Raw genomic sequence first — 23,185 nt, 5'->3', positions numbered from 1 at the left:
GAAACATATCAAGTTAAACTTAAGACCTGAAACAAAACTCAGCTTTGACAGGTTTAGCTAGCTTTCTGAAAAGGAAAGTTAAACATAATTCCTCTGGCTCTACCCAAGTAGAATTTTTAAAACAAACAATAAAAAGCACAAAGAAACTCCAAGTGAAAAGCCTGGAATGACTCCCAAGGATTTTCGAGTGTTGACTAAAAAAGCCTCAATATGTTTCACTGTACTTAGGTATGCTTAAGAAAGTGCCATAAAAATGCACTCGATTTGCTGCTATCACTACACACCAAGCTGGCACACAGGATGCCTTGGACCAGGGGATCTAAAGGACAGGGAAGGTCATTGAGTTGGTTATTTAATGCCCCATAAGCACCAACACTCTATGGACCTAGAAAAGAACACTTAAGAAGAAGGGCGGGGAGGGCAACACCATATCTTGAGTCTACAGAACAAAATGTTCCAAGCAGCACTGAAGAAATTTCTTCCCTAAGATTTCTGAAATTAACCAATGCCAGCTTTAAGGGAATGCTATTCAGCAGGTTAGGTTATTTTGTTGCATTTTATAATTTTCTCAAAACATCATGCAGCCTGTTTTGAGTCCCTGAAGAAGGGTGATTGGTAAGAAACCAGTCTAGAGATGTTTTTTCCTTAATTGCCTAATCTCTGTTTTTCCCAATTATGAAAACATGAATTAAATGTTAGACTAATTCATCTAAATGTAATGCAAGATTAAATATACTTTTTAATTATAGTTACACATAGTAGTTTGGTTCATCCCAACAAACTCACACATGCATGGAATTAGATTTCAGTTCATGATCTCTTCCCAACCTGTCCTTTTCCCTCCTCCTTTTTCTTCCTATCTTCTCTCCCCTCCCTCATTTTCCTTCCTCTGCTCTACTAGACTTCCTTTCCCTCATCTATTAAATATGCCTTATTGGAAAATACTATACAGAACATTTAACATCAAAGTAGTCTGTATACAAATAGTTGTATAAATATATGTGAATGCAAGGTCCAGACTTAACAGGAAAATGTTCAAACTTTTTGAAAATAGGTTCAAAACATGAATAGTGTCCACACAGAAAAGCCAAATTGCCTTGTTTGAAGTTTTTAATAATGTTATTTTATTAAATTAAATTAATAAATTTCCATCCTTTTTATATTGAAATTATGTAATTGTAATGATGTGAATATATTTTGGTCTGCTGATTAAAGCAGGTAAGCTGTCATTGAAACTTAAATCCAGTCATATGTTATTCAGATCCCTAAATCTGAACAGTTATAAAGTAATATGTAAAGTACTATTTCTAGAAATATACAGAGTTGAAATAAGAAATGAGGTTAATATTAGATAATATTCAAAATGAATATTTCTCTTATTCAAGTCTTTTGCTGCTCTGGCTAAGCTGGCAGCTACTAGGTACAGTGGAAATAAATATACCCAGAATTGGGATGTGGGACGGAGGTCCAAACACCCATCACAGCTCAGTGCTGACAGTGCAAAAGGCACCACTTTCTTCTGGGCCACATTTTCATATCTGTGAAGTGTGCATTAGATAAGATTGTCTCTTTGGTACCTTCCTGCTCCGATATTTTGATTCTCTTATAAAGGGAAATTCTCAGAAGTACATGTATTTTCAAATTACCAATTCCCACTACAATTTTAAAGTTGATATGAAAGTTAACATAGAGCTTTACGTCTCCCTAGGGAACCCTTCTCCCTTCAGAGCTTTCCGTTAAGTTCTAATACAACAATGCACACTGTGTCAACTATGTCATGACTAAGCACTCTAAATGGATATAAATAGATGTCCCCATGTATTACCCTGATTATGATTGTAGGATAACATGTTCCAGAGGTACTGAAGACTGACAACTTTTAATATGCAATTTATCTTCCCTTATATGTACACCAGGGGGTGTAGCTCAGTGACAAAGTGCATAATATACTTATTTTAAAGTCTTCAGAAATTAAAAATTCTTTTGAAATTGCCACTGCAGTCATTGGTAATAGAAAATTAGTAAATTATCAAAGTCATTTCTTAAAAGCAATTCTGAGACACAATTAAAAAAACAAAATAAGCATTCAAATAATCCCAAATTTCTTCTTACAGTTTCAATAGAACATAAGAAAGAGGTCAATCACCAGACAGATAGTCAGGTTATTTATTTAGGAGTAGGGGATGAAGAAGAGAATCATGAATAATGAATGTATTTTATGCTGTGGGGAATGAATATTTAAAAGTGAGCAGTTCATCAGGACTGGGGGCATAGCTCCATGGTACAGGTTTTGCTAGCATAGCCGCAGCCCTGAGATCAATCCTTAGCACTAGGGGAATTAAGTTAAAACTTTAAGAAAAATCCTTCCCAAACTGGGTTTGTAGCTTAGTAGTTGATCACTAGCCTAGAACGTATGAGGCACTGGGTTAAATCCTCAGCACCACATAAAAATAAATAAAATAAAGGTATTGTGTCAACCTACAACTAAAGATATTTACAAAGAAAGAAAAAAAAATCCTTCCTGTTTAACTCTTACCTCCTCATGAATGAATATCAAGTTTTAACCCTTAGACATAATGACTCACTGCTAACTTCCTAATTATTTTCTTTAATAGCTATTACTAAAATTAAGGGACTAAAACATGCACTAATAAGCAAGTCCTTAAGGAAATAATAAAAACAATCAATCCTAAATAATGAATTAAATAAAGAACTGTTACTGGACTATTCTATAATTTTATGTATTTCATTCTTTTTGAAGTGCTGAGCATAGAACCCAGGGCCTCATGCATGTTGGGCAAGTGCTATACCACTGAGCTACACCTCCAACCCTACCTTTATGTCCTTTAGCATGCAGAATCACTTTTACTTTCATCTTTTTAAGCTAAGAATACTGTTGAACATTATGTTTATGTAAAATAAGCCCAAATGATTATAACTCTTATTGTATCAAAATACCCAAGGATTGGGGCTGGGGCGAGGGCTCAGCGGTAGCACAGTTGCCTGGCATGTGGGAGGCACTGGATTTGTTCTCAGTAACACATATAAATAAATAAAATAAAGGTCTATCAACAACATAAAATTATTTTTAAAAAATACCCAAACATTATGGAAAAAATTCACTAGTTTCCCTAATATATAGTTTTTCGTTCCTTAAGATTTAGATTTAACAGGAATACTGTTCTTGAAAATCTCTTCTTTGTGAAACTGAGAATACCCTGAGGCCCTTCCTCCCCATTAAGGTATATGGAAGGACTGAGTCCACAGGATGCTCACCTGGGTCACCCCATTCTCTCCTCCCTCCATATATGCAGATATTTCCCTCCTGGGAGGGTTTCTCTCCAGATTACAGATCCTCCACTTTCCCTCCTGCCTTATTCCCCCAAGGATAAAATCATATTGCTTGGCTCACCAAGAAATACTCTTACAATTTTCTTGAGATTCAGCCATATACCTATCCACAAAATCATTTTTACCTGCATTTTATTAAGTAAGAAATTACTTACAATCAGAGACGAAGGATTTAAACTGAGATAAACAGAATGAAATTAAGATTATTATGAGGGAAAATCCACAAATCCATCCATATTCTGAGAATAAAGTCCAAAACAGAAAAATGCCAGCAACTCAGCAATACTTTCTCCTCTGATACAAGTCATACAAGTGGATAACACCTTTGGGCAAGAATCAGCCCAACACTTTCCCTACATCCTCCACAGCATTCATGCTCTTACCCGATTATCTTTAACCAAATGCTTTTTTTTTTTTTTTTTAAAGAGAGAGTGAGAGAGGGGAGAGAGAGAGAATTTTTTTTTTAATATTTATTTTTCAGTTCTCGGCGGACACAACATCTTTGTTGGTATGTGGTGCTGAGGATCGAACCCGGGCCGCACACATGCCAGGCGAGCGCACTACCGCTTGAGCCACATCCCCAGCCCCTGACCAAATGGTTTCATTCAATCTAGCTCTGGATATACTGAGAGCTAGTAGTTTTAAAAAAAAAAAAATCTACCTACAGAGCTGGGGACATAGCTCAGTGGTAGAACAAGTGCCTATCACATGTGGGTCTGACCTTCAGCAATGACAAAAAAAAAGAAAAAAGGGAAGCCAATTATCATAAAGTTTAGAAAATATAAATTACATTGTTATATTTTCTGCATGTATTAATATGTAACAACAAACCCCATCATTATGTACAACTATATGAACCAATAAAAAACGTGGAAAGAAGAAAACATTTTTAATAAAATAAAGATTAGAAAATGAAAAAAATAGAAAAAACTGTCATGGAGATTGTGTATACCATGGGAGTTCAGAGAACAGAGAAACGTCTAAACTTTCATTGAAAAGAGTGTCAGTAGTGAAATTGCTAACATTTATTAAGTTTGCTATTCATTAGACAACCAAGCTCTTCACCTGAATAACTCCTTTCTCACTATAGTCTATTGCAGGAAGTACTCCTGTTATCTCCCATTTATGTTCAAGAAATGGAAGAAAAAGAAGTTGAGGGACTTACTAGAGTCTGCAGTCAGTAGTGGCTGAACTGAGACTAGTAGCCAGAATCTGGCTTCCCCTCCAAAGAAGACATGGCTTCATGGATGAGGCCAGATGGAGGGAAACTTCCATAAACGGCTGTCCAGGGGAGGACAAAAAGAGGCAGCTGGACTAGATGGTTGACAAGGCCTGTGTGAAAGGGAAATAACAGATGAACAAGTACTTGATCAGCAGGCAGAATTGCAATCAGTGTGTCAGAGGAGTGTGTTTGGACCTGACAAGGTGGGTGACTGGGAGCCATGGTAAGTTCATGAGTAAGAATGTATAAGTCAAGTACACTACAAGATTCGAGGAGAGGAACAGGCAAGATACCCAATCTCTTTAAGAAAAAAACAAGAATAAAAACACCAAAAGCATTTAATCATCTGATCAAATTCAAATCACACAAAAGGCTTAAAACAAAAGATGAAGTTCACTCATTTGTGAGAGTAAAATTGAAATGTAAAGATAAGCCCTGCCAGTGGCCTGCCAGACTAGGGTCAAGATGGCAACAGAGGCGGCTCCCAGATATACACACAAACATGCTCCAACCTTCAGCAGTAACTGAGCCTATCTGAAGAAAATGTTTCACTAACAAATAAAAATTCTACATACTTATCACATACAACATGTTTTAAAATATGTATACATTACAGAATGGCTAAATGGAACTGAGAGTCTGAACTAGATGCACATTCACAGGGGCAATTGGTTTTCAAACAAAGGTGCTAAGATAATGAAACCAAGAAAAGATCGTCTTGTAAAACTTAGCACTGGAACAACTGGATACCCACATGAGTGTTGACAGGAATGAATTTCAATCTTAATTTCACTCCATACAAAAAAACTAACTCTGAATGGATCATGGACCTAAATATAAGAGTTCAGCCAGGCACGGTGGCACATGCCTGTAATCCCAGTGGCTTGGGAGGCTGAGACAGGAGGATCACAAGTTCAAAGCCAACCTCAGCAACTTCGAAGTACTATGCAACTCAGTGAGACCCTGTCTCTAAATAAAATACAAAATAAAGCTAGGGATGTGGCTCAGATGAGGCCAGATGGAGGGAACTCAGGTCGAGTGCCCCGAGTTCAATCTCCAGTACCTCCCTGCCCCCCCCCCGAAAAAAAACTATTAAGTTCATGTAGAGAAGAGAAAAGACAATTATCTTTGCAACATTAGGCTAGGCAAAGATATCTTAAGTGTGACACAAAAAAAGTATAAATCATAAAAGAAATTGAAAAATGCTAATTTCATCAAAATTCAAATAGTTAGCTCTTTAAAAGATACAGTTAAGAAACTATAAAAAAAAGTGTGTGTGGGGAGCAACAGACTGGGAGAAGATATTTGATAAACATAACAAAGGGCACTCAATGTCACTAGCCTGAAGAAAATGTCAATTAAACTGTAATGAATGAAATACCACTACTCAGTAAATGGGGAGCCTAAAGTCTAATACTCTGATGATGATAAATGTTGGGAGATTGGCGGCAATTGGTATCTCCCACCTTACAGCTGGAAACCCAACAGCCACTCTGAAAAGCAGGATGGCAGCATCTTATGAAGCTGATCACACACTTCCAAGTGATCCAGCTGTCACATCCCTAAGTACTTATGCAAGAGAAACAAAAACCTACTCCTAGGGAGATTTGCATGTAAATGTTTGTAACAGCATTATTCTTAAGAGCCAAAACCTGAAAACATTAACATCTATCAAACAGTAAATGGATAAACAAACTGAAGCATATCCACATGTGGAATCCATATATGCAGATATACAAGAATAATTACACAACATGCAAGTAATAATTACACAACATACAAGAATCTCAACATGTATGAACCTCAAAAACAGTACCCAAACTGAAAATGGTCAAACACAAAGTATATATATATTGTGTGTTCCATGTGTATAATATTCTGCAGAAGGCAACACTAAAGTGACCTACAGTGACCAAAAGCATGGTAGTGAGAGACCAATTGAGGGATTTGATTTCTAAGAGACACAAGGAAAGCTGCTAGGGTTCTACATCTTGATTACAGTGATCATAACACAACTGTATTTAATTACCAAAATTCAAACTGTATTTAATTACCAAAACATAAAATGGATTAATTTTATTGTGTGTAAATCACACCACACTAAACCTGGGGGAAAATTAAAGCAAATTACACAATGGGTGAGAAGGGTCTCCTGGAAAAGAAAACAGCACAAAGGTGTGGCTTGGTTCTGAAGTCAAGGTCATCAAGTTACACCAACAAGAAAGCACAGTCATGAAAAAAAAATGTAATATAAGAAAGTGTTCTTTTAATTTTTGTTACTTTATTTATTTATTTTGGTGCTAGGGATTAAACTCAGAGATGCTTTACTACTGACCTATATCCCCAGTCCTTTTATTTTTTGTTTTAAGACAGGGTTTCACTAAGTTGCATAGGGCCTTGCTAAATTGCTGAGGCTGGCGTCTAACTTGTGATCCTCCTGCCCCAGCTTCCTAAATTGCTGAGATTATAGGCATGTGCCACTGTGCCCAGTGAAAGTGTTCTTTATTAAAAAAAAAAAAAAAAAAAAAAAGGAATACTTATCTTTCCACCCTCACTTTCTCAGAGCTGGCCTTTGTTTTCCCACAAATGGTCGTTACTTTTTTATAGGTGATTCCCAATTTGCAAAGCTAGGCTTAATTTCTGCTTAAATATATTGACAACTCCTATCTTTCCATCTGAATATTCTGCCATAATATCCAACAGACAACGTGTTTAAAATTTACATTCCATCTTGTCTCCAAATCGACTGTCTTTCCTGTTTGTGCTAATGGTTGCACAGCTCAAAAGCTGACTCTTGTTGCTCCTCTATGCTAAACAATCCCCACCAACTTTTAGTTCAAACATGTTCGGCATCTGTCTCTTTACTGACATTCACTGCTTCCAATAGCTGGCATCCTAATCACAACACCCACCAAGGGTAACAATTTCCTTCTCTGTCTGCTAGCCTCCATACTGGATCTCATGCAATCCACGAGACTGTTTCATTATCCCATCTTTCCAAATCCCTGATTTTAACATTTTAATCTTCCATCAAAAGCTTTTGTTCCTAACTCAACAAACACTTGAGATAAAGTTTAAACTCCCTCACCAGGATACTTGAGATGCCACTACAGTTCATCCCAACCTACCTGTTGTCCTGCCTCCAGAGTCTGCCAAACTATAGGACAGACTCATATCTCAAGCTTCCTCCAAAATATAAGTCTCAAGACTTTATTAAAGTCTCGACTTTACTCATCACTTCACATCAAGAAGGCATTGCAAAACGTATGATCTGAACCCTCTCATCTCTGTGCCTCTGGATGTGCCAATCTTTTTTTTTCCCCTCAGTTTATGTCCAATTTATTTCATGATAAAAACAAAAATATTAAATCATCTCAAATTAATAAAAATAACAAAAAGAGAAACATCTATAATAGTTATGAGTTGAGGATTAAAACCATTTCCTCATAAGCCTTCCATACTCATATTTTCATGAGGAAAGTTTATCTATACTCTATTAAAGATGACTGTACTATTTTTTTGTTTTTTTTTGAATGACAGCAGAATGCACTACAATTCATATTATATACAATCAATCAACAAGTACATGAAAAAATGTTCATCATCTCTAGCAATTAGAGAAATGCAAATCAGAACTACTCTTAAGATTTCATCTCACTCCTGTCAGAATGGCAGCTATTATGAAGACAAACAACAATAAGTGTTGGCGAGGATGTGGGAAAAAAGGCACGCTCATTCACTACTGGTGGGACTGCAAATTGGTGCAGACAATATGGAAAGCAGTATTGCGATTCCTTGAAAAACTGGGAATGGAACCACCATTTGACCCAGCTATCCCTCTTCTCGGTCTATACTCAAAGGACTTAAAAAACAGCATACTACAGGAACAAAGCCACATCAATGTTTATAGCAGCACAATTCACAATGGCTAAACTGTGGAACCAATCTAGATGCCCTTCAGTAGATGAATGCATAAAAAAGTGATATATATATATATATATATATATATATGTATATATACATACATATACACACATACACACACACATACACAATGGAATATTACTCAGCAATAAAAGTGAATAAAATCATGGCATTTGCAGATAAATGGATGAAGTTGGAGAAGATAATGTTAAGTGAAGTTAGCCAATCCTAAAAAAACAAATGCCAAATGTTTTCTCTGATATAAGGTAACTTACTCATAGTCGGGTAGGGAAGGGGAACATGGGAGAAATAGACAAAACTCTAGATAAGGCAGAGGGGTGGGAGGGGAAAGAAGGCGGCAGGAGGTTAGTAATGATGGTGGCATGTGATGGACATCATTATCCAAAGTACATGTATAAAGACACAAATTGGTGTGAACATGCTTTATATACAACCAGAAATACGAAAAATTGTGCAAATGTTCTTGCAGTAGTGTCTGACTTCTCATGCAAATCCTATCTATCCTTGAGATCCACACTTATATCCTCAACATCTTCATTAAATTTCACTCCAGTGAGTGTGTGATCACTTTTGTCAAAACCCTTCCTACTCAGAGTGTGGTCCTCACTGGCAAACCCTGGTATTTGCTAACAATATGGAATCCCAGTCCTGCCACAGACCTGATGAATGGAGCCACATGTGACCAAATTGCTTCTTGTTTTATAAGCAAAGGGAAGTTTGAGAAGCACTTGTTTAAAACACTCCCCATCCCAATAAAGTCTGAGTTATTTTTCACACATGTCTACTAAAAATTACAAACTCCTCCATTATATGCAGATCTTCCTTCCCACTCACCCAGCTTTACAGAGCTCATGTCTGACAGATATTATTCACATGTTAAATTTCTTCATATTAAAGAAATTCATCTTCATATCTTTCATTTGAACACATTTAGAGTCATAATTTGATAACAGAAAGAGCACTGGGTTAGGAGTTGTAATAAGGATTTCCACTTGCTAAGCATGTGACCTTGCGCAAGTCACTAAGGTGTCAGTCTCAAGTTCCATACCTGTAAACTTGGACAACTACCCTGTCTTCTAAAGCAGAACTAAGATTACACAAGGCAGCAAAACATTCATACATTTTATTTTCATTCTCCACATACTCCCAAAAGGAGTATTTCTCCTTCCTTTACATATTTAGTAAACTTGAAGCTGCAATTTAGTATCACATCTAACCCATCCACTAGTTATCTGAAGGATAATTGTTTTTGTCAGAATTTTCTGCTATATTCTTATCTTAGGTTACTATTAATTTCAAGTATTTGTAATAATCTAAAACCACATTCACAAAATGAAAGTTTAGTAACTATTTCTTCCTATTAATGAAATGTCAATCATTAAGAACTTTAAAAATAGTTTCTAAAAGCTTGGTAAGAGAAGCGATCCCTCTATGTATTGTAAATCCTGGCAAAGGAATTCTTCAAGTATTTCTGCACCTGAGTCATTTCTTGGACTTTGCTTTTCTGAGTCACTGTCTGATCCCCTCCACTTCTTTTCCTGCAACCAGAGAGTAGTTTCATCTTACTGGAATTAGAGGAGGCTATTTATTGTTACACTGATGTGCTGTGCTTACCACCTGTTTCCAACCTTTCAATGGCTACAGAGATAACAAGACCATGGGCAATGTACTTTAAGAATTTTTCTTCTTTAATACAATAAAAGAGGTAAGTTATCTTTCTGCTTATAATTTGGGTTTTATAATAGGACTTCAAATCAGTAATCATTATATATAAATTTTATAATATATAAAATTTAATATACAATGACCTAAACAGTAACCCCCCACCAAAAAAAAAAAAAAATCCCATGTCAAATTTTCTCTCTCAAAGGCTACTTATTCCAGACAAGATTATCCAGAGGGGGGAATCATAGTTTAGTTTAGTTTTTAACAAAATTAAGAAAACCACAGCATCAAAAACTAGTGAAAAAAGAATTAGTCTAAGTAAAAGATGTTTACCAGTTTTGCTCCAAAAGACAGGTCCCATGCTGGTGCTAAAAAGGTCAAAGTATGAGAGTATAATCCTGAGCAATTTAGATTAGGAAGGGTTTACAATCTCCAGCTTTTGACAAGTAGTGCATTTCATAACAAGTACAACTAAACATTCATAAATATCTGCAAAAAAGTCATAAAACCTATAAAGATATTTATATCCCATCAATGAAATTAAAATATTCTATTATTTCTTAACTAGCCAATGTTACAGGATCACACTTTTACCATATCTCAATTGTTCTAAAGCACACATCTTTATTTAATATTCTTAAAAATAGATCATAAAAATCAATGATCTTAGATTTGATGGCATATTGTGATAGCCCCTTGAAGTTACATAGCACAAAAACTAGGAAAAAAATCTTAAAATCATAATGCAAAGGTATTTTCCACTTATCAAATGAGGTAGTATCAGTCACATACACAAATTCACTTTGAATAAAGCTGGCCTAGTTAAAAAGTAACTCATGACAATGTTAGCAACACAGCACTAACAAAAATATCAGCAAATTTTTTCAAGGGGTTTAAATCTGTTTACACAACACAGTGGAAGGAGAACAGGCTTTGAAAACAAAGATAGCCCTTGAATTAAAATCCTAGGTTTATTACTTGCTCATGGCCATACAATTAAGGAAGTCTGTCTTTTCTCTGCCTCATTTCACTTCAGGCATTCGAAGCCAAAGGGAAACACCTGGTTGAGCAGTTATTAGTTTGGAAATAACTTAGGTAAGACACCTGACAGTGCCAGATAGCTCTTATCCAGTTTGTTTAAACCTATTTGAGTAACAGTAATTGAATATTTGAGATGCTCTGGACCCTCCAATACAGTGATTTCTCAATCTCCTTGCTACTCTTCACTCCAAATCCAACATTTTTCTTAGAGTTGTCAACAGAAACTAGTTTAAAGTCCCTTAAGATCCAAAAGCAACAATTAAAAATGAGTTTCCAATTCTACACTTATGATTTTAAGATCAAACAGGAGTAGGTGTTGTTTCCCTTACCCACCCACAAGGTTCAGGACCTGATGCTGAATATTACATATTCAACGGATGGTGGACAACGCATAAGAAAAAGGTCCACAGTTGAGGGCATTTAATGCCCCAATCACACTTCACACAGTTGTTCAGCCAAGTCCTGCCACTGCCCCTGTCAGCCCAACACAATTATGTTGCTTCTATGTTCCCTGGAAACAATGGCTTCTGGCAACAAGAACTCAAAGCTTAGGCTTCCATCAGGAGATGTTCACATCTGTAATAAAGAAATTTTCTCATTCTTGTCAACAATACAAAAAGGAGAACAGAAAATATGGGGAGAAAGAACATCAAGTTATTATTTCCCAAGTTGGCATGCCCTGTACCAATATTTAATGGTAACATTACACCAAGCCCCTTTGTTGAAAAAAGTTCATCACCAAAATTTTCAAGGATCTGGAGCCTCACCCTTTGCAGCCTCAGAAATTTGTGTGTGTGTGCTTTATTCTTGGGCATTCGATAAGTGAATACACACAATTATATACAAAACTGAGATGACTTTTTCCTTCTCAGTATTAAGCCAAAAAAATGTCTAACAACATGTCAGCCAAATTGTTTATGCAGATACACTGATTCCTTTGAAGATTATTTCCACATCTCAATAAATTAAAAAAACACTGGAAAGCATTTCAAAAAAAAAAATCTGGCAGCCATCAATAAGATTCTAATGTAATAAAACAGTGAATGTAATAAGAATAGATATACTTGATATTTATTTAGGGATTCCTCCCCTAAATTGCTCTAAGCACACAGAGCAAACCCTTGTTAAACTGACAGTACTTAAAGCAAACAGAGCTTAATTCAAAACAGGTGCTTCTCTCAGTGCACTAAATCACCACTTTTTCCTTTTTTTAAGCTTCAGAAAAATTGGCTTATCTGAACTATGTTGACTTGAACTATGTTTTCAAACCTACTCCTTTTTGAAGGAGAGAATACACTGGAAAAATTACACCTACCATTTACATTTTTAAATTTTAATGTGAGATATTTAAATTTACATGGTAAGCAGACTACCTTTCCTTAAAATTAAAGGTTTTTCAAGCCATCTTTAATTTACTGAGCCTATGTATCAGTGGTTTCTGAAACAGCAGTACTAAGCTCTTCAGAAGATAAGGTGATAACATACAACTCTGTTTCCCAGTTTAGAAGAGATGTTCAGAAAGGTATATGTCTCTGAGAAATGAAGGATTAAGCAACCATTCTCACCCAGGACTGGGGATCACCATGATAGAAATGATACCAGGGCAATTACCCCTAAAATATAACTGTTTCATTAACCTAAACTCTTAAAAACAAACAATAGCCAATAAAAATCTTTCATGCCATTCTATTTAACATTTGAAAGATTTTACTTTTTAAAAGAAAAAAAATCAAATTGTGTCAACACACATCAACATAAAAGTATACTCCTAGTTTCTTGACATTTTCTCGTTGTTTACAAATAAAACCAGAACTAAATACTGGGCAAGTCTTTTCAAGTCAAAGACAATGCCTATTGCAATGTATAATTTTTAACACCTAGGGCAAAAACCACATGCTTTGGTTAATTTAATCAAGCCTTTTTATGCTGTTAGTATAGTTACCTTTTGATGGACAAATATGAGAGGTCCAAAAAAGATCAGCTAAGGTTTTTTTCTGGGTAAAAAAAAAAAAAAAAAAAAAAAAAAAAAAAAAACTGTGGTGTGTCTTTGAGCTCAGCAAAGACAAGATTATGAATACCTATTCCAAAATGAATAATCATAAGTCCTACAAAAACTTCTCAGATAAGTTCTGATCTCATCTATCTAAAAGATCACCTATTTGTGAACAAAAAACTTTTCACATAAGTGAAAGAGAAAACAGGCAACAATAAAAATAAGCCAATCAATGCGAAAGCTCTGAATCTAAATTAGTATTCTAGATTGCCTTTTTTTAATTCATTAAAGTACTTTTGGGTTATGCTCTTTTTTAAAATACAGAAATAAAGTTTTTTAAAGACATGTTAAAATACATAAAATGTGTCAGAAAAAAAAAAAAACAGGAAAAAAACTGAGTCTCAAAAAAGTTAATAAAACTGAACTGGCCCTACATAGGGGCAAGAGCAAATAAACTTAGCTGTCTGTACTTTGGTCTCCAGTTTTACTATTCTAACAACAACAACAACAAATGTAATGACATAACTAAACATAAATGTCCAAAAACACCCATATCTATTTTAATATCTGCCCCGAATAGAGAGAAGGCATAAGACTGAAACAGCCATTCTCAAAAATAAAGTCCTGTAGCTTATAATCACAATTTAAGTAACCAAGGATGATTTTTTTTTTACTCCATATTTCCCTACAGGTACACATACCTTCACAGGATCAAAAAAAAAAAAAAGGGGGGATGGCCAAGTTATGAAAATGTTCACAATAATTACTCAATACCATTTACTGAGCACTAACTATAATTCCAGGGGCATACACTTTACATACATGACTTTGTTTAATCATCACAACATTCTTATGAGGTAGGGGTATCACCCAAGGGTACTGTTGGATGACTTCCAAGCAAAGAGTCCTTAATCTGTCTTATTTACTGAAATACTCCCAGGGTTTAGCACAGAACTTGACACAGAGCAGGCAGTCAACTATTATTTGCCATATTGAACTTACAGAGAAGTTAACCCAGCATGAAGAGGAAAAACAACCTGTGTAAGGTCATTCAGCCACCAAAAAGTACAGGATATGATTAAACTCAAATCAGGAGATACCAAATCCTCTGCACTCATCCAAGATGCTTCTGTCCATCACAAATTGCTACACATCTATGGAATGTTCTTGTTCCATTCCAGGGAGAAGTGACTGAAACTCAGCCTGGAGTTTAATAGAGACAGTTCATTTGAACTTCTCTCTTTAAGCTTCTTTGTGTTCATATTCTTCAAATTGTTTTTAATTATGCCAGAATCAAAGCTAGTATGACTGGGGTGAGAGGAGCACTTCAGTGTTTAATGCTAGACAAAGGTAAGAGGGACCATAGCAGCCAGCTTGACTATGGAAGCAGTAAGCCTTACAGTAAAATCATTAGTAAAATGTCTTATTAAAATAAAACTAATGACTCTTCATAAGAAATGACCTCTATTACAGGTTCTTGTTCTTCAAAAATTCTATTCCTTGCCATGCAGCTTCTACAAAATATTCCAACTACTTATATAATCACATTTTTCCACCCAAAATTCTGAAGATTTTATATTTATTTTAAACGATGATAAATAATTGGTAATAATGATAGAAAGGCATAGAATATTTCTAGTACTTCATGTATACATATTTATGTAAATATACATCCTTCCAATGTCAGTTAAACCAATTAGTATTTGTCATTTATACATCAACATAAGAATTCATTGAAACTTCCACCGACTACTTCGAAAGGCACATGGTGCAAAGTTCATATTTTATATTATTACTCACCATAAAGAGGAAACCAACCCTCTTTTAAACTGTACAAGTTTCGGATTGCATTGTAATATGCCATATCATTACTCTGGCATGATAAGTGAAAGGCAATTGAAACCAAAAGTTCATTGGCTGCTTTGCCAGACCTACTTGCATTTGAAGGATAAGAACAAATAGATGAAGACTTAGCAATATCAATTTCTCCCCATGTTCAAAGCTTGGTTTTAAAAGGTTCAGGAAGTCTTCCCAATTAAAATTCAATTTTTAAATAAGCATTTTCACCTATGGTGTCAGGTAACAAGGAGAAAAAGGAAATAATATGTGCTCCCTGCCCTCAAATAGTCTCAGAAAAGTTACACATAGATGAGAAAAGTGCTTGATACCCAGCTGAAGCCACTGTGTCACCAATCAGAAAGTTTCCTGATTAAAAGCTTCCTGGAGAACCCTGTACATTTTTTACACATGTATTCCAATGGTGAATTCATGGGGCTATCTCCCCAACTATCATGTGAATCCCACTGAGGGCAGCTCTCTATTAAGTACCTGTCACACAGAAGATGACAAATGCATGAATTCTCTAAAACCAAAATTTCCTTTCCCCAGACTGTCATTTTGTACTCTGTAGCTCCAGAAAGAAATTCAAGTATGTACACCCTGCTACCTCTATCCTTACACAAATGATCAGTTAAACCAGGCCAGAATAGAAAACGAAACTCAAGAGATTAAAAATAAATGCTTACTACTTCTATAGTTACTATCGAAGCTCATATTTTCAAAAACAGCTCAGAGAACTATAGATATGATAGAGCGTGGAATTTTAAAAGTTAGATTCATTCAGCACAAGCAGCCCTACAGACAAAATTTTGAGAAAGTCTCTGAAGGGCCTTGATATAAAATAAATGCTATCTGATCAGGGGAAGTGACAAACTGCAGTTGTCATCCTGTCATCTTCTCATGAATTGACTCATATCAACTGCTAATCAGATCAGGCACCAAGTGAGACTCTTTGAAACAATGAATATACATGAGGTAACTTTTAAAGATAAAGACCTGGCCAGATCCAGCATGAAGTCACACCCAGCAGGCGGAAGAATCAGACCCCAAGGCTTTTTTGGGGTTTGAGGGAGCAGAGAGCTCAGTAAGGAGAACTGGCATCTAGAAACTTGTGTATCTGAGAAATAGATTAAGAACTTGAAATGAAGAAAACAGACACAATTAAAATTTCAGTTCTGCTATAGCTTATCCCAGACCTGCCTCATATTCCACAACTTTTCTTTGCACCTAAGACTCTTGGACAGTCAAACTATGCAATTAAAAGAGCATTTACAAACTGGGCCACACATTTTTGCTACTAGCCTTAAACAGAAGCTCAGACATCTGGAAGAATTAATGTCCCCTCCCAGTAAATCCCTATCCCCAAAGAATGGCTGAATGGGACAGAAATGTATACAGTACAATGAGCTTCCTTTCTGTTTTTCCCTTCTCACAAGATGATAGTAAGGGAACATTTGAAAATAATAACATGAATTGGCAGTTGGAATTCACCATGTTCAAGGTACAGATTCAAGCTTGGATAATTAGCCTTGCTTTAAAAAAAATTAAAATGGTGAAAAATTCATTTGAAAGACACAGATTTGGGAAATAAAAAATATATATAAATCTAGATTAAATCAGAATAGGGCAGAAATTAAAGAACTCAAAATAAGTATATTTTTACTTGCATGAGTAAACCTTAATACACTCACACCCATCAAGCTCAATTTGAGAAACTGTTAGAAAAGGTTGTCATCTGGGAACCTGACTCCTAAGAAATGACTTACAGCATTGCCACAAAAATCAAGCACCCTTTTGAAGCTTTAGAAACACTTCCATCTTTAAAATATCATTTTTAGCCTCCTTTATTTTCATGATGGAAAACGTCAACACTAATTTTGCTTCCAACCACTGTTCCTTTGGCAACTAGCACATGTAAAGACAGATTATTAATTTCTGTACCCTCACTTTAGAACATTTTAATAATTTAGTCAATATCAATGTTTATTAAAGTTACATTTTATATTTAAAACATTAATACCCTAAATAATGGTGGAGTAAGTCTCTACCAGAAAATAATTTTTTTGAATGACTGAAATATATTGTGCTCCAAAAAACTGCCATCCTGTAATTATATTATGAACAGAATGTATCTGAAGAAGTGCTAAAAAAGCTGGATTGAAAGAGTAAGGGGGTGGAAAGTAAAAACATGTTTACAATCTGTTCAAATTCTCAACCTAAAATTTTTGATATAAATCTGTTAGAGCAACGGTTTCAATACAGAACTAAGTTTCTAAGATAAGTTGCTAAACATGTAAAAATAAAATTGTTAATGTTAAGTTCTAGCTTTCTTCCAACTCTGAGTACACCAATACAGGACCTCTGACCTACCCTGTTGAGTTACTTTCACCTATAAGCAATTGCTCCGAACTTCTATCAATGACCAGATGCCACCACAGAGACCATGACATTTGGTATCACAGGTCCCCAGTATGCAGTGGCATGTGCATATGGTCACTGCACTTACTCTTCTACAGAAGTTTTACAGAAGGTGTGCATAGACAGCTCTGTGAAGGTCACACCACCTACTCTCTGTGGATTGTGTATGATAAATTCAGTATGGGTGTCTATGTTAAATTCGGTAAATGGCTATTACAATGTAAGCTGAATTTCACACCCTTAGAATGGAACAGACCTCCATCTACCCGCTATGGAGAATAAATCACAAATTTGCTATTGGGAAGAAAGAATGTAAAGATGGATCCTATCCATTAAATCAAAGATCTCAAAATTAAAAGTGGCAACTGACTCTTGGAATAGATGAAATACCAAAATGAATGGAATCATTCGAACATAGGAAGAATTCAAACTACTACTTCCTGTAATGTAAAATAAATCAGTTAGAAAATTAAAGCATATGTAAGTATATATAATTACAGACATATAAAGTGTACTCTGGTTTTGTTTCACTTTCGAAAAGTTAAACTGTAAGTCTCAAATTGCTGGAAAATAGTTTTATTTAAGGGCCTGAATTATTGAAGTCATCTACTAGCAACTTCTGCTATCATTCTCAACACACAACTCTCCCAGGTTGCACACACCCACTCCATATTTACTCTCTCCACACACTAACAAAAAGCACCCCAAGTTCACCAGCACATAGGATAATATCAACTATCCATTCCTGTTTGCTCTCAGTATGGCACGGTTACATTGCACTTGCAATGAGGCCAATGACGGCTCTATACACTGTTAGGTGCAACCTAAGTAGCTGAATAATGACAGACCATTTAAAATAATCAGAGCTTGACAAATGCTGGTTCAACTGAATGTATAGATGAGCAAAATAATCTCAAAGTATTTATACACATTACCATATGCTCAGATAAATCACAATAAGCCTTCACATTAAAATAGATAATAAGCCAGGCGCGGTAGCGCACACCTATAATCCCAGCAGCTCAGGAGCGGGAGGCAGGAGGATCATGGATTCAAAGCCAGCCTCAGCAATTTAGCGAGGTGCTGGGAAACTCAGTGAGACCCTTTCTCTAATTAAAAAAAAAAAAATACAAAATAAGGCTAGAGATTTAGCTCAGTGGTTGAGTGCCCGAGTTCAATCCCTGATACACCCCCCAAAAAACAAAAGAAAATAGATAATAAACATAACACAAAAATGGAGCAATTACTATATATCTACAAGTAGTTGCATTCTAAGAGTGTGTCAAAAGTCTGTCACTGTCAGTATCCTTCATTTCCACATGGCTATCTTGCTGGCAAAGAGGATTCAAGTATGGAATTCTAAGCCAGTTTCTCAACTCCAGCATTATCAGAAAAATTCTTCATTATTGAGACTGTCCTTTGCACTCAAGGGTATTTAGCATCATCCCTGACCCGGTGGATGCCTGTGGCACCCCTCCCCAGCTATGACGACTAAAAGTGTCTCCAAACATTGCCAAGTGTCCCCAAGGAGGCAAAACAGCCTCCCATTGAGAAGTACTGAAGTAATTAAGTGCTTTAATCTAGAATAATAATAGGACAATATTTGACCTATAGGAGCCTCCACATAAGAACAAAAACTAAAAACTACAAAGCATTACTATTCAGTAAGCAATTATTTGCTTTCCTTTAAACCTGCTTCCTTTAATAAAAATGCTGTCTCAGGGCATAAGAGTTTAGCCAACATTTTTAAAGAAGTCATTTGCCAGCTTTCTTGTGTCTCAGCTGGGAGGCTCCAGGGCTCTGGAAATGGCAGACCCAGAGCCAACCAGTCGTCCCTTCATCCCAATGATCAGGGGAAAAGTTCTTACTCAAAGTTCTCACTCAGGCATCCTTGCTGGAAAGACTGAGGCACACCTTGCTTTGATAGACTTGTGGTTTCCACTGAAACAAGTTATTCTGCATACTTCTTACTACAGCTATAAATACGTGACCTCTCGGTTTCACTTCGCCAGTAATTTAATTTCATTAAAGGCTGAACCCAGATACTGATTTTTCTTAAACATTTCAGACCCAATAGCTCCTGAAATAAGCTCCCAGAAAGCTTGGTACATAGCACACTTGAAATTAGGAACCAACAAACATGTTTTGCCTATTCCTTAGCCTACTCAAATATAAGATGCAGAGTTTCAAAACAATAGGATTTCAGGGGAAAGCAATCTTATTCTTAATTGACACCAACAACTCAAGCAAAAGATGATTTTTGGATCTAAAGTTTCTCTGCCTTTCAGCTGTGAAAGAATATGCTGATTAGGAAAAATAGAACAAATGCATTAAGAAATTTTTTTTCATGGATATTAAACACAACCTCATATACTACAGAAGGAAACATTTCAGTAATAAAACTTAGGATCTCAACTACCTTTCAATTAAATCAAAACTGCAAACTCTTCCCTGACATGCACATAGCGCTGCCATAGAATCAGAAAAGCATTCAACAGATACAGAAGCAGGTATGTTTGAAACTGTTCATTTAAAAATATGTATTGTTAGACTTTAAAAACTAATGCTACCTGAGATTTTAGATTGTACTATTAGAAGACACTATATACGATCAAAAATATTTATGTAGTTATTTTCCTTCATTTAAAAAAAATGGCCATATTTAAGATTTTTATACTCAGTTTTTAATGAACACTGAAGCCACTATCCAGAGACTATTAACTACATAAACTAAATCTTTGTCTAAATCGGTATAAACTGATTTTTTTTTTACTTTTATTATGTCTACAGATAGAACATATATCCTCACTTGGAAAAATGTTAGTTAGGCTTGAGAGCCCTGGTATGGAGGTAGTTATCATTAAAAAATTAAACAATTTTCCTGTCACATTTATCTGGCAATATGAGTTTACTACTGATTTCTTGAAAGCAAATTAAATTCATAGAAAAACAATCTCAGAAGAGCTTAAAATCAGAGTTCCTGAAACCATACACTCACACATGAACACCATTTTGCACCTAAATTTCAAGAGTATACCTACAGACATGCTTTCAAGCCCACTTTGGCTTTCTTGTCCAAACTACTGAAAAAGTGAGAAACAGTTCATTTAAAAAAAAAAAAAAAAAGCAACAACTGACAAGGTCACTGGCATTACATGTTGGTCTCAGGCACTTCTGCCTTCCAAATACTAATAAGGTTTTTTTTCACCACTGTCCTACTCTAATTTTTTATGTTAACATAAAATTTTTATGTATCTTAATTCCTAATACAGGAAAAACTATCTTAAAATAATTATTTTTACTGTGTGAACTATAACATGATCTCTAAATACACTTGATAAATATAAAGAATATGCCCCACATAAGCAACCAAACACTACCACATTGGACAAGTATTAAAATATGAACTACCACTTTGATCAGTACAGAGATTTACAATAAGTCTATGAAATGCTACCAATTACAGACAACTTCACATTCACAGTCCCTGAGCCATTTTTTAAATAGTCTAATCTGGAATGAGAACACAGGAAGACAGAGAAGAACAAATTTTCAGTAATCACAAGCTCTCAGCAATTATTTCACTTAAGCTGCAAGCCCTAGTTTAAAAAAATATATAACAAACCAATGAAACTTACTTGACAGTGACTCGATTAGATAAATCCTGTAGATCCCCAGGATGGAAAAGCTGGGCTTCTTTCAATCCAATCTGTTCACAAGCTTTCAAAAATACGTTTATATTATCCTGTGAAAAGAATTGGAAAGTGAATGCTTAGCCGAGCTCGTTCTCAAAGGTTACAAATTTTTATGATACAACTTCCCAGCTTCAAAGTCCAATTACAGTCAGCAAAAGAGACGGCAGCAAGACCCATCCAAACATATATCAGGAAAAAAAATACATGGGCACAAATAGCCTTTCAGTCTTCCAGAGCATAAAAGGCAGTGCTATCTTATGTGCAAGCATACACTGCTTCTGTGATCTTTGTGACTGGCACGTTAAACATTACCTGTTATAGGACAAGTGCCTAGCCACTAAGCAGTAATCTACACTTTGATGTCAGCTCTGCTCTGCAAACAAACGCCCTCTTCCCAGCTTCGCACGACAAGCCTCACCTCTCCTCTTTAAAAATAACTCCAGCTACTGACATTCACCCACCCAGAAACTGTTGGCAAGGAAGAAATAAGAGGAGGAACGTTCTGTTTCTATGATTACAAATTACAGAATGACTGTGGAATACCACACCTGGAATCTGGGTTTGGTTGCCGAGCCAGCTCTTGACGGACAGGGAAACCATGCTATAAGACCAAGGAGAAGCCTGGTGCTCATTGGCTAAATCACACAGTTTAGGAGTGGCACATTATTCATTCCCTGCACCTGTTTAAAGAGCTGCCTCCAAAAAAAGAAAGAGAAAGAAAATCTATCCAAGGCTCTCCTCATATCTAATTTCAAAACCCAAACCCTTCACTCACAAACCAATGCTTCTCATTAATGTAAACTGCTGTACAAACACGGACTACTACGTATCCTATTTTACAATCAGCTGCATTTCAACCACACACATTTGGTTACCAAAATTAGTTTGGGCTTCATCTCTACTATTCTTAACAAAGATGTAATGTTTTGAACAACTAATAATAAAAAAATTAATTAATTAATTAATTAAAAAAAAGAAAGCACTTTGTGGGGCCGATGTGGGATGATCCTATGTAAGCTCTTGGTCTTTGCTTTGTCAGGGATTTGGGGTACAGGAGTGTTCCCCTCACCAGACAACACTTATTGCTGGTCTACTTCAGCATGCAGGCAACACCTCCTCTAAGCTATCTGCCTCCCTGAAACCTCACCTCCCTCCCCAGGAGTTCAGGGACCAGAAGACACTCATTCCCACAGTAAGGAAAGTAGGAATGGTGTGGCCAAGGGAGAGGGAATGATTAGAAAAAGAAAGGAGAGATAAGAAGCAAACTGAACAGCTTGGGTTCCTGGAGAATGAGGGGAGTTAGGGAAAGTGCAGGAGGAGGGGTGACAAGAGAAAAGCAATGCTGCTGGCTAGAGAAGTAAGGGGCATCATAAATCAATCTCTATTCATAGAGGTGGTAGATCACTCTAGTATGTTCTTAGTAAAAGACACTGCAAACTACCTAGCTAGAATTTGAAATCCATGAATCATTTTAAATAAGATGATTCCAAAGATTAAAAAAAAATTAAGTCAAAAGTTGAGTAACTCAATGAGAGGCACTGAATGTGACTTTAATTTGACTTTATGTAGAAAAAAGAAGAAATAATTTATTGGAAAAATTCCAGGAGAAACAAAAGGTAATTGTAGTGTTGAATACACAATTTCTAGAAACTATACTATCTGTAATTACCAGATGATACATGATTATGGTATAAAACTGGCCACTGAGGAGCAGACGAAAACAAATAGTTTGGTTCACCAATACTCCAAATTCTACAGGAAACAATTTCATATAATAAATGGGAAAATAAACTGATAGAAGACTTCCCACCAACTTAATTTGGCTCTGAATGTTTAAGGTATTATAAACTATTGGGCTGGGGATGTACTTCAGTGGTAGAGCACCTGTCTAGCGTGTGCAAGGCTTTAGCACAGCAAAAAAAAAAAAAAAACAAAACAAACTTTGTTTTAACTAACATATTATAATACTTTAAACTCAAAGTAAACTTATGGAACTTCAAGTCAAAACAATTCTTC

At 35.8% G+C, this 23,185-nt stretch overlaps 1 protein-coding gene across 9 annotated transcripts in view; it reads right to left on the bottom strand.

Moving 5' to 3' along the window:
• The window catches only part of Lmo7 (LIM domain 7), a 101,716-nt gene extending 79,915 nt beyond the window's left edge, over positions 1-21,801 (bottom strand). For 8 of the 9 annotated variants that reach the window (XM_026407495.2, XM_077795215.1, XM_026407496.2 and 5 more), the window contains exons 1-2: positions 21,316-21,443; positions 21,113-21,219 (exon numbers count right to left, since the gene is read on the bottom strand). In XM_026407495.2, the coding sequence (XP_026263280.1) occupies positions 21,113-21,219; positions 21,316-21,354 (146 nt within the window). In that variant the 5' untranslated portion in view covers positions 21,355-21,443. Of the gene's footprint in view, positions 1-21,112; positions 21,220-21,315; positions 21,444-21,717 lie in introns of those variants that run through there. The other variant, XM_077795216.1, reaches the window with a different exon arrangement.
• Between the last annotated feature and the right edge of the window lie 1,384 nt (positions 21,802-23,185).

This window comes from Urocitellus parryii, chromosome 2, assembly GCF_045843805.1.
Source record: "Urocitellus parryii isolate mUroPar1 chromosome 2, mUroPar1.hap1, whole genome shotgun sequence".
Lineage (NCBI taxonomy): Eukaryota > Metazoa > Chordata > Mammalia > Rodentia > Sciuridae > Urocitellus > Urocitellus parryii.
The sequence above is the reverse complement of the archived record's forward strand: the minus strand, read 5'-3'. Positions and strand labels throughout refer to the sequence as shown.